At 34.8% G+C, this 12,796-nt stretch overlaps 1 protein-coding gene across 2 annotated transcripts in view; it reads right to left on the bottom strand.

Moving 5' to 3' along the window:
* The window catches only part of LOC126965720 (kynurenine formamidase), a 55,374-nt gene that overhangs the window by 28,600 nt on the left and 13,978 nt on the right, over positions 1 to 12,796 (bottom strand). The window contains exons 1-2 of one of the 2 annotated variants that reach the window (XM_050809473.1): positions 6,598 to 6,750; positions 1,399 to 1,531 (exon numbers count right to left, since the gene is read on the bottom strand). In XM_050809473.1, the coding sequence (XP_050665430.1) occupies positions 1,399 to 1,531; positions 6,598 to 6,684 (220 nt within the window). In that variant the 5' untranslated portion in view covers positions 6,685 to 6,750. Of the gene's footprint in view, positions 1 to 1,398; positions 1,532 to 6,597; positions 6,751 to 12,796 lie in introns of those variants that run through there. The other variant, XM_050809474.1, reaches the window with a different exon arrangement.

Genomic DNA, 12,796 nt, shown 5'->3' with positions numbered 1-12,796 from the left:
TACATTTTTCCGTCCCGTAAATTTCTAATATAAAATATCACCAAAATGTAAAACTTGCAGAAACTCGTTGCGAAAACGGGAGAGCTACCGAAGTTCGTTAAAAACTTTCTACGGAATTGACTTTTGAAAATCTGAAGATGCTATCGTGATTCTACTAAACACGTAAATGAAAATGCTTTATTATAAGGAAAAAATGGGAATTATAAATTTTATTTTGGTGCCAACACTTTTTAATAAATACTTGTTACAGTTTCACTGAACTGTCTTCGTATTCTAGAAAGTATTTTAGTATTTTCTTTTAATTAACGCTTGTGTTACACATTTAAATGTAAAAAACATAAAACCGTGCTCTGGAAAAGTCACGAAACGTCGCTCGGGTTAAATAAAATAATTATAAAAATGTTACTTTTACTAAAAACTATTACAATTACACAAACCTTAATCACTTAAAAAAGTGTATTCTAAAAGTAATAATATTGTTAAACTATTGCTGCCGTATTATCGCGCGTTTTGCCCCACACACCCACTTTATGTGTATCATCAGCCGGAACACGTCCTCTGCAGGACAAAGGCCTCCCCCAAAAATTTCCACCACGATCGGTCCTGCGCTGCCCTCATCGAACCTACTCTGGCGATCTTGACCAGATCGTCGGTCCATGTTGTGGGGGGCCTACCAACACTGCGTCTTCCGGTACGTTGTCGCCATTCGAGGACTTATGTGTATACCTATTAGTAATTAATCTTGATCGAACTTTCGAGTTTACCATACATATTTACAGGCATACTAGCGTCAGTGTCTGAGGCTCTATTGGTAGAACCGTTGACTCTCACCACGGAGCCCTCGGTTCGATCCTCGCCCGCCACGTGCCAATGTGTTTTCACTTTTCTAATTAATATATACGTTTATTCGACGCGTTATAAGGTCGGCAACGCTCCTGTGATTGCTCTGGTGTTGCAAGATGTGAGAGAGGTGATCACATACTATCAGGTGACCCGTACGCTCGTTTGTCCTCCTTTTCCATAAAAAAAGAGTGAAAATGAGTTTCACGCCACTCTTCTCATTAAAGCTCAACTTTTTCGAAGCGGTAGTAAATCGCAAAATATATATTTTTTAATACTGAAATTTTGACTTTTACAACGTTAAGAGTATCCAATACAACAGCAATGTTATGATCTATGGGTGCGGTACCGATTCCTTCCAATACAAATCGGCACTCACAATAAGACGTCTCAGGTAGTTGATATCCGTGGCATGCGTTTGATCTCTTGCCACAGCACGATTATGCTACTTTGTAAAACTTATTATCAAATTAACTGTACATTTTCACTTTAAATATGCAGAAGTACTACTTTTTTTTTTACGTTCCTCAATACCTTAAATACTATAATAAATCTCACCTGATGTCACTACCGCGACGTGGTTCTGGAGCACCTCTTCAGCGGAGTTGAATCTGGTAGACCATCTGCTCGGGGAATACTCCTTCTCCAGATCCATCTCCTCGGTTATAAGCGCCATTTTCTTATAGTCCAACTGTAAAAATGACAATTTTTAATCAGGATTTATGATTATTTTTCAATTGACCTTGAAAAGCTTCTCAATTATTGCTTTTTTTATGAAAATAAGGGACGAGACGAACAGGACGTTGAGTTGAGTTGAGTTGAGTACCGCTCAGGATTATTGAAAAACCCAAAAATTCTGAGCGGCACTACAGTTGCGTCGCTCGTCGCCTTGAGACATAAGATGTCAAGTTTCACTTGCCCAGTAATTTCACTAGCTACGGCGCCCTTCAGACCGAAACAGTAATGCTTCACGGCAGAAATAGGCGCCGTTGTAGTATCGATAATCTAGCCCACTTCCCACTAAAAATACTTATTTGTTATTTGTTCCTCTAGAACCCCTTCTTCTTCATAGTCTCCACAATGCAGTTTTCAATGAGCTTTCTTCCACGTACGACCAAACTGTGGAATGAGCTTCCTTGTACGGTATTTCCAGGACGATACGACATCGCTACCTTAAAAAAAGCGCGTTTATTTTTATAAAGGACCGGCAGCGATCTTGTGATTCCTCTGGTGTGGGCGGCGGTGATCACTTTACAGCTACTGACCCGTACGCTCGTTTTTTATCACTTTCATAGAAAAAAAGACTTTTTTCTTTGAAAATTGTTAGAGCAAATTTGGACTTGAAGACACTTGGTAGGTAAGTGTCTATGTATACAGGATGTAATCGTTAAGTGTGAGCAGGCGATTATTCCATAACTATTACAGGTATAAAAAAACTTTAAACTGATCTCGAAAGTACGTTACCTTATCAGTAAAATGACATATTAATAATTTAATGGGGATTACTCCATGGAGTGCAGTTTAGTCCAACTTGAGAGATAGGATACTTTTTATTTCGATTTAGGACCCATAATTATTTTAATTTTCAATATTTGTTTTGTATGGAAATATTTTCTATGAGAGAATTTAGTGTCGCACGGTTTGACAGTTCCACTGTGAAACAATTTCATTATAACAACAGGGAGCATTTTTTACGAAAGAAAATTCTTGATGTTATTAAATATTTTTGACAAATTCTTAAATCTTCTATGTATGGACACATCATTTGTTGTTTTTATTTAATTTAGCAGCGTTTTCCTATTTATTCACCTTTTAAACCTTCTCTGGACTTCCAAAAATAATTCAAGGCCTAAATTTGCCAAATCGATCCAGCCGTTCTCGAGTTTTAGCGAGACTAACGAACAGCAATTCATTTTTATATATATAGATATACAGAATAGCGTCTGTCGGGTCAGCTAGTATTATATATATAGATAAGTATATGTTAATTGATTGCCTTGTCAATTATACATAGTTATTATAAATAAAATCTATTACAATTTTACGTTATCTCGAAAAGATTGCATTGGGTCGCATAATTACTTAGCACTATCGTATCTCTAGAAATTGTAGCATAATTTTTGAGCTTACAAATTTTGATTCATTCATTACTTTTTCTTTAGAATAACATTGCTTTTTTATGAAAATAAGGGACGAGACGAGCAGGACGTTCAGCTGATGGTACTTGATACGCCCTACATTACAATGCAGTGCCGTTCAGGATTCATGAAAAACCCAATAATTCTGAGCGGCACTACTATTGCGCTCGTCACCTAGAGACAAGATGTTAAGTCTCATTTGCCCAGTAATTTTACTAGCTACAGCGCCCTTCAGCCCGAAACTAAATAAATGCTTTAAAATTAAGTTAATTAATTAAATACACTGGTGCGATCGATACATTCACAAGGTGCAGTATCATTTAGAAAGTTATTTAAGTTATAGGCTTAACAGAGTAGTTATAACAAGTTAATATTTGTTATTGGCGATTACGATAATCACAGTTTCTAGTAAATTCTCTATTTTATTGAAGGATAGATAGACTGTTCAAATTATCATGAGAGGTCACAACGCTTAGGTTAAGGATTGGTCTCCGCTGCGCTCCAACTAGATACACTACCTAAGAACAATAGCTTTTTTATTACGGCAATGTTAGATGCTTGTGTGCGTGGCATCTTGACACTCAATGGCATCTTTCAAGTTGTGTAACTTATAAACAAAATACTTACTGATAATATGTCATCCCTGTGTCTTTCTTATTTCTTGCAGTATTATTTTACAAAGTTTTACTACGCAACCCGGCATTTTAGTTTCAAATATTAGCCATGTTTAATAGAACATGTCACGTCACCGTCACAGATTGTTCGAGAATGGCTCGATTACACCCAATTGGGCGTAGTATTAGTATTAGCAGTATTGCAGCAGTTCGCGACTACGCCTGCGGTATCTAGTTGGAGCGCAGCGGAGATCAATCCTTAATCTAAGTTCTTAAAATATATTATAAAATTAACAATGAAAAACAATATATTGTATTATTGTTAAAGAACTTGTACATTTTGGCAATTTCAAATTGTGGGTGATATATTTAAATTCGTCATTTCTTTTTTTAATAAAATTTCTTTATACTAATATTTATTACAAAATAGCCTGAGCGCGATCACTTTATTCCCTATATTATGCTGTATCATTTAAAAAGTCATTTATGTTATAGACTAAAGTAACCTTTTCATATAAACGTTATTTAACAATTCTTTCCAATTTCGTGACAAATTTTTGTTATGTATATTTCCTTGGAACATTATGTAAAAGCATATACATCGCCCAACAAGGAATAACTCGACTTAACCGAGTAGTAGGCATAACAAGTTTATGTTTGCTACTGGTGTTTACAGTATGATTATCAGAGTTTCGTATAAGATGATCAAAATATCTCCATATACATGGTATCCGCTAGGACGTTCAGCAAATCGGAAATGAATTTATTGCTAATTCGTCTAATATTTCTAGAATAATCACTATGTAGTTCTGTAGCCAACAACCGGTTCTAGAGCCTAAAGGAAGAAACTATTCTCAGAATCAAAACATTCTGGTCCAAAATCAGTTGTAAATACTACCCACTACCATCTACAGAAGGCTTGTTTCACCCTTAAAACCTATTAACAGTCAGAAAATTATACTTAGTCTGGCCATAAATACTGTTACAATTAAAAATTAACAAAATATTACATTTGAATTTGATCAAGATCGAATAAGCAATAATTTGTCATTTGAAATTAACAATTTGATTTATATCCCCATTTTTGGTATGCGTGCCGGATCACAGATTGTTTTACTAAGTAGGCTTAAGTATCGAAAAAACCGGTTCCTAAATTAGTACCGATCCTCGATCCCCTTGTCACTTTTATAGCAGATGATACCTTTTTATATCTGATGGACTTTCTCCGCATTCCGACAGTTTTACACCCACTTTTAGATGATAGCGTTATGGGAACGGGGTAAATTAATTTTTTGGGCTCGAGTGGCCTCGGGGCTTAAAGGCATAAAAGACATATATTTTCTAAAAGTTGACTTCTTTAGAATTCTGTTTGATGTCATTTCTTATTTACTAGACACTACTACCATTTGGGAAACAAATGGTGCTCGGAGAGAGACGAAGCGGCGCAAGAAACTCTCCCAACACTATTTTTTTGCGCTGAAATATACAATCTTGTACTGTCATTTCTGTTGCTATAAAATAATCGTAAACTAGTCACTGTGGAGTAGTAGAATTTACGACAGAGCCATTTTTAATAAAACATTTAAATTTATTTATAGATAATGCCTGAACAATGGCTGGGACTTTATTATAAAAGTGAATACATTTACCCTTAAAGCTATTATGTATCTTATAAAGCCTACTAGAATTAGTTACAAGCAATCCTTTATTTCTAGTGTTATAATAATGAAAATCACTATTAAGAGCGAAAAGGTGACGATTTTTGTGAACGTATATTAAAATTTCATAAATGTACTGACATTAAAATAACTTGATCAACATATTCATGTGATCCAAAGATCGAAGCAAAAAAGGAATTTGATCATTATTAGTCTTTGTATAAGTTGACAGTAATTCATAATCATTCAAACTACTAACTAAGTAGCATTTAAATTAAATACTTTTGAAAGAAGACTAGAAAAGAAAGTTTACTTTTTTTTTAGTATATTGGCCAATACTCGTACAGAACAAATACATAACATTTTTATCAAATAAGTATCTTTTAAAGCATGATTTGATTTTCGTGGTATTTATGTACGTTTCTTGCAGCTCTTTGAGCAGTTCGTTAATGTAATCTGGTATTACGTAATTGATAGATCTCTTCTCATATTAATTATTAATTTTTGGTAAGGAGTTTTTGTGATTTATATCTAGTTGTCGTAAGCGAAAGGTCTTTATTTTTCAATTAACAGAATGGGATTATTAATTTCGGTTAAAATAGAAAATCTAGCTTTATCATGTAGGTACAATGTTCAAAGAGATGATCATAATTTTCTTTATTTGTACTAATATGTACTGAACATGTGTTGGTACAATTGTTTTAATAATTAATCTTAACTGCAGGTTACTGGACCGTATTACTGGACTTAGCATTGTTGACATAGTTTGAATATCGGTGAAATATTTAATCGTCGTAAGGACTAAAACTCTTAAAAAATACTTGCAAGCTGCGGTTAGTTAATATGACAGTAAAAAAAATCTGTGATAATTTATTACGCGCGTTTAAAATTATCGTGTTAAAACAATTCCTCAACACAGTTATATATTACAAACACATCGCGTTGTTTTGCTTTCAAATTCATCATTAAATATAATATATAGAGTATCTTTAATAGGAGTTTTACGCTTTTCATAAACACGTCTTTTCTAGCAATTGGAATCGTTGATGAATATAAAACATATTCAGTATTCACCGAATGTGAATAAAATTATTTAGTTAAAATTTTCAAATGACATTACGATCCTATGTTTATTTTAAACTCTAAATAATAAGAAAAATATTTATGATTAACTTTACAAATATGTGTTATAAGACTAATATAAAATAAATATTACATAATAAAATTCAACTATAAGCTGTATAAAAAACAATAACAGCTCTCCAGTTACTCGGGTATAAATACCTAGCAAATGTAAAGTAAACATTGGCATTTTAATCATAAAATTAAACAAATATTGCACCAAACCTTCTGCAAAACCAAACTTTTCTCTTCAGGCACTTGAAAACACTTGAGAAATGTATTAAAAACATTGTAAAATTTATTTCGAGTCATTTTTCACTTCGACTATTGCGCGGACGCGCGTTAACACGACCGTAGCTCTATCGCTATAGGAAGAAAGTGTCCATAATATTATTACCTATAGTTGATAGTTGCATAAAAAGGAAGACTCCACTATCTAATCTTTATTGATACTTTTTACAAACCATAACGCGTTATATAGAAGTAAATTTACATTTTTATCACAATAATTGTTATTGTTTTTGGATAAATAGTAATTTAAAAAACAAACTGAAAAACACGCTTTTTATAGAAAAGCGATTTAAAATTATCATGAATTCCTGCCCTATAGACGATAGATGAAAATTATATAAATACCAAAAATCTTATTTTGCAAATTGAAAAATGGAATAATTGTATCAAATTATTGTTTTGTCATCGGCTCTCGATAAATCTACGAAGTTTGAAAGAAATCTGGCCGTTTAAAGTGGGTCGAAATCGCGCCCAAATTAGTCGGTTACAATCAAACATACACACAGGTGAAGCTAATAAAACGCGTCTAAAAAGACTTATTGCATTATTAAACAATAAGTCCTCATTTGGATGTGTGACGTTCCTTCACAGTGTTTTTCAGCGGTTTTCAAGGAACTTTCTCTTAGCAAAGCTGTGGAATGAGCTTCCTTGTGTGGTGTTTCCGGGATATTACGACATGGGTACCTTCAAAAAAGCGCTTACACCTTTCAAAAAGGCCGGCTACGCTCCTGTGATTCGTCTGGTGTTACAAGGGAATGTGGGCGGCGGTGATCACATAACATCAGGTAACCCGTACGCTCATTTGTCCTCCTATTCCAAAAACTATTTAGGATTTTTCACATATATGATTATTTTTAACCTAAAGATTACTAGATAGTTACAAAAATTTTATACCAGTGGTAATTTAGTGTAAGTATTTATATTCAGATAGATAATATATTTAATCCTTAAAGATAATATTTTGGTTGTAAGTGGACTAATTGCATTAGGTTTTATTAAAAAATTACACTTGTTTTGATTTTTTTATGGGAGAGGAGGACAAACGAGCGCACGGGTACTTGATTTTAAGTGATCACCGCTGCCCATATTGTCTAACAACACCAGAGGAATTACAGTTGCATTGCCAGCGTGCACGTTTAAGAAAAGTGTACGGGCTTTTTTTAAATATACCCATGTCATATCGTCCTGGAAACACCGCACAAGGATGCTCTCATAGCTTGGTTGTACGTGGAAAAAAAAATCCTTGAAAACCGCTCTGTGGAGGATTGTCACATATCCAGATGGTGGGGATGAAGTAAGAGAATTCTAATTATAAATATCGAATTACAAGCTCAAGTAACAAACCCATAGATGGCTATGTTGCTAATGGTCTAGTAAAGTATGGAAACTAACCTCAATCCATCAATTTATAGAATTAACATTTTTCACCAGTTCTTTCCATGTTAACGACAGTTTAATGACTGATTGTAATTAATTTGAGGGTAGAATGTTATCCTAATTGGTCTTGTAATCAAATGAAAGCTAAGCATTAACTCTTTATTAGTAAATAATAGTTAGAAAAATTCATATTCAAAAATTTTTAATTCAAAATCGGATGTGATATCACTTATTGAAAATCAAAAACTACCACCTATTCCAAAAAGTATACCTTAGACCTGAGAAGAACGGGCGCAACAAACTCAGTGGGCTTTTTTTCGTCAGTAATATATTCGCTTTTCGTTGCTACCTTGCTGTATCTCCGTTACAGATGTTCTTCTCTCTCGCACGCCTTGTTTGTCTCTACGCTAGTATATTGTAAGATCTAAACAAAACCCCACCGAAAATGTTATTAAGGATTAACACGTTTCCACCTGGTTGCACTTAAGATGAGACTATCAAACTGATCTAGACTTCTACTAGGAATTTTACAACAATTCCAGTTGATTAGTTACCTAATATTTTCCGAGGCAGTTACAAGCGCCATAATCACATACACATGATAGTTTTAGTAGTAATACAAAAATTATCTTTACTTATATTATAAAAAGATAAAGTTTGTGAATTTGTAGGGGAGGGGTAATCTCTTGATCTACTGAACTGATTTTAAAAATTGTTTTGCCAATAGAAAGCTATATTATTATTATTTGTGTATGCTATGTATTAACCCGAAAAATTGTTTTTTTTATGACAAGACGAGCCGGATGGTAATTGATACGCCCTGCCCATTACAATGTAGTGCCGCTCAGAATTCTTGATAAACCGAAATATTGTTACCGGCACAATTGCGCTCGTCACCGTTAGACATAAAATGTTAAGTCTCATTTGCCCAGTAGTTTCACTAGCTACGACGCCCTTCAGACCGAAACACAAAAATGCTACACATTACTGCTTCACGGCAGAAAAAGGCGCCTTTGTGGTACCCGTAATCTAGTCGGCATTCTGTGCAAAGGAGCCCCCCACTGGTTTATGCGAATGCTCACGGACTGAAATATAACTTTAATAAGACAGAAATGTTGGTATTTCGTGCGGGCAAAGGTCCGGAGAGGGCACCTGAGGTGTTGTTAGATGACTCTGCGGTTCGAGTTGAACAGAGTTTAAATACCTTGGATATGTTCTTACAGAGCACCTGAAGTTTTACTACTTACTTAAGTTTTATCTGATCTTATTTTAATTGCGAACTCAACTCATGTTACCAATCCGGACAAATCTTCGTGATTTTTGGTTTGCTGTTTTATTTATATAAATATGTAAAGTTTTAAATAAATATATTGAAAAAAAAAAGTATGACTGTGATATTGAGAGAGAGTTGCTGAATCAAGGGTGCCCGATTTCTATGCTGTGATGAGAAAAAGAGTTGCTTCCTTCTGGGATAGACTTCGCAAATCTCAGAACCGCATTCTCCAAACGGTTTGTGACGGGATGCCAAGTAATATTTTTTCATATTGGCGATATGTGCATCAAAACAAAAATAATAAATAAGTGACGGAGCCTACACCAAGACGCCTGGGAAGAGTTTTGTGTATATATATATATATATATATAATAATAATAAGTTTTTATTAAAGGCAAAACATATAAAAATATATTTATTATTATATATATTATTATATTACAATATATATTATTTATACATGTGGTAGCATTGAAATTCCAACTAATATGGTTACACTGGTTAATACGGACGAAGTCGCGGGTAACAGCTAGTATTAAAATAACTTTAAACTAGCTATGTGACCTTGGAATGAAGTGGTTTCTGAAAAGAGCGCAGTGACATGAGGCAAATAAAAGAACAATACTTCGCAATACAATTGCTATAAATAATTGAATATTTATCAATTTTCTTCAAGGCTCCAGTAACGCGGTATCATGAAGGTTAAAATGAAATAAAATATAATTAATAGAACCGATGTTGTATCATACAAATTGTACAAATGTTTGAAGTATCTGGTGATGTAATTATATCGACAATATATTTTTAAATCTAAATAAATAATATAATAACACGCCAGGTTTATTACTTTAGTATGTATGTCAGATACGTCTTACACTCGCGATACGCACGTCACTTTGTTTTTAGTGTGCGCGTGTCGCTAAAAAAAAGTGTTTAACAATTCGTCGCTGTTGTTTAACAACAAATCAAAGTTTCAGTATAACAAATCAAATCAAAGTAGTATTCTTTATACATTTACCACTATTTCGGAAAGTATAGAGCTTTAAAGAGAAAAAGTGGTAAAAACCTCTTTTAAATTAAGATTTACAGCTTCATCGTTTTAGAAAGCATTTCACTATTAAGTAATGTGTTACAAAATCCAAAATAATTGTTAAAAACCGTTTATGTAGTAAAGGTAGCTATAACATAAATAACGTTTTTATTTTCTCAGATAGGATCTGAGAATTGAGCGACCTTCAGCTATTTGATGAGTGAATTTTAATGGAACGAAATTTTATTTAAAAAAAAGTAACTTCTTAAATCTGACGCATATACATACATATTTAAACTAAATCTAAGAAGAAAGAATTAGAAAACACCAAATCTTCACCTTATGAATTAGCAAATTTAGTAAACAAGTTCTTTGCAAACATTGGTAAACAACTTGCAGAATAGACAGATCCTTCGTCATTGCACACTTTCACAAAGCCGCCTTCCATAATTTCGGGACTACACCTAATGAGTAGGAGAGCCGGAAAAGACAGGTAAGAACTGGCGCCAATTCCGGAGCACATGTCCGCAGCACTATCTGGGGAAATGCCATCGGAGCCGCTCGATTTATGAATGCCCAAGGTGAAGAACGCCTTAAGCACGGCGCCATGCCGGATTTTTACCTCAGGCGTGTATGACTCGAGCCGAGGAATATGCGGCGATGGTGCACCTTTGTCATCAAGAGTCCCAATGGGCCAGCGAGTTCCCGAGGGAAGACGTGCAACTCTCTCGCCATTTCTGTTAATGTGCTTCGACTTAGCAATAACCCTTTTGAGGGACCTGGAGGCATGGTTGTAGTTTTTCTTAAGTTCGCCGGAATTGTCATCTTTAGATACCACCGCATTGACCCAAGCCTTATAGCACTCTTCCATTTGGCGAGAGGCCATTTTGCAGGAGCAGTCAAACCAAGGTTGTGACCTGCCACCGATAGGCACAGAGGAGGATGGATTAACAAAAAGTGTCGCGACAGCATATGTTATAGGTGTTCTTTTCTTTTAAAAATTTAATTGAAATGTCGCTACTATGTGCTCAGTCCTTTGTGTACGCGGACTAGTCGCGGGGTATCAACTATTATTATACAAACTAGAAGTTGTCTGAATAAAATGTTTAAGTAGGGATTCTCTATAACCTAGGTTATTAATTGCGCGAATAGCCCTCGTCTGCAGCACAAAGATGGTATTAATATCGGCCGCACTGCCCTATAACAATATAACATAGGACATAATACTATGAAAATAACTAAAGTATACAAATCGCGCCGTATCTATGTCAGTTAACCGTCTAATTTTCTTAACAGCATATGCTGCAGAACTAAGCCTATTCGCCAATCCTTCGATATGGGGGCCCCACTACATTAAGTTGGCATAGCGACATCCTATTCTGCACAGACGCACGCCAAGAAAGGGAAGATATTAGTACCTACCACTCCCCGCTTTGCATTGCTCAATATACGGACACATTTAGACGACCTTTAGATCTTTTGAAACGATAAACATGTGCATATATATATGTATAGTATATAATAATATATCACACAAATAACGCTTTGTTTAAAACAAACAGTGGCAAACAGACATCATGTACATTAACGACAGAATTATATTTTAATTATAATATTAATGTTCTCGATTCAGTGGTCATATAAAAGTGACTTTTGTGTACTTGTACATGTTACACGCGATATCTTTTGTAATTAATAGTTTGTTGTCCCGACAATTATTCTTATCAAGTGATCCAGAATTCTCTTCCGTATTGCTTTAGGGATACCGAAATAAATTTATGCCACAGTTTTTTTTACATAAACAAACTGACTGAAGACATACTTCTCTTTCGTACACTTTGTCTGTACGCTCTTTTTTATGACAATAAGGGCAGCGGTTCAGCTGATGGTAAATAACACACCCTGCCCATTTCAATTCAGTGCCGCTCAAGATCCTTAAAAAACCCTAAGATTCTGAACGGCACTACAATAGCGCTGGTCACCTTGAGACATAAGATGTTAAGTCTCATTTTCCCAGTAATTTCACTAGCTTCGGCGCCCTTCAGACCGAAATACAATAATGCTTACACATTACTGCTTCACGGCAGAAATAGGCGCCGTTGTGGTTCCCATAATCTAGCCGGCAACATGTGCAAAGGAGCCTCCCACTGGTAATCTTCCAACGGTAACATTCCACCTAGAACCTAAGCTGTAATGAACTCCCTTGTGCGGTGTTTCCGGGACGATACAACATGGGTATCTTCAAAAAGCGCGTAGAGCTTCCGTAAAGGCCGACAACGATTGTTCTGGTGTTGCAGGGGAAAGTGGACGGCGGTGATCACTTAACAATAAAATAAAATACGTTTGCTCTTGCAGATAAATTTCTTATATTTATATTTTCAGGTATCCTGATACGAATATTTATAAATTTAAAAACTTCATTATTCTCTTCATTGCTATAATATCTTAAACAT

The sequence above is a fragment of the Leptidea sinapis genome, chromosome 8, assembly GCF_905404315.1.
Source record: "Leptidea sinapis chromosome 8, ilLepSina1.1, whole genome shotgun sequence".
Taxonomy (NCBI): domain Eukaryota; kingdom Metazoa; phylum Arthropoda; class Insecta; order Lepidoptera; family Pieridae; genus Leptidea; species Leptidea sinapis.
This window is presented reverse-complemented; position numbering and strand designations above follow the sequence as displayed.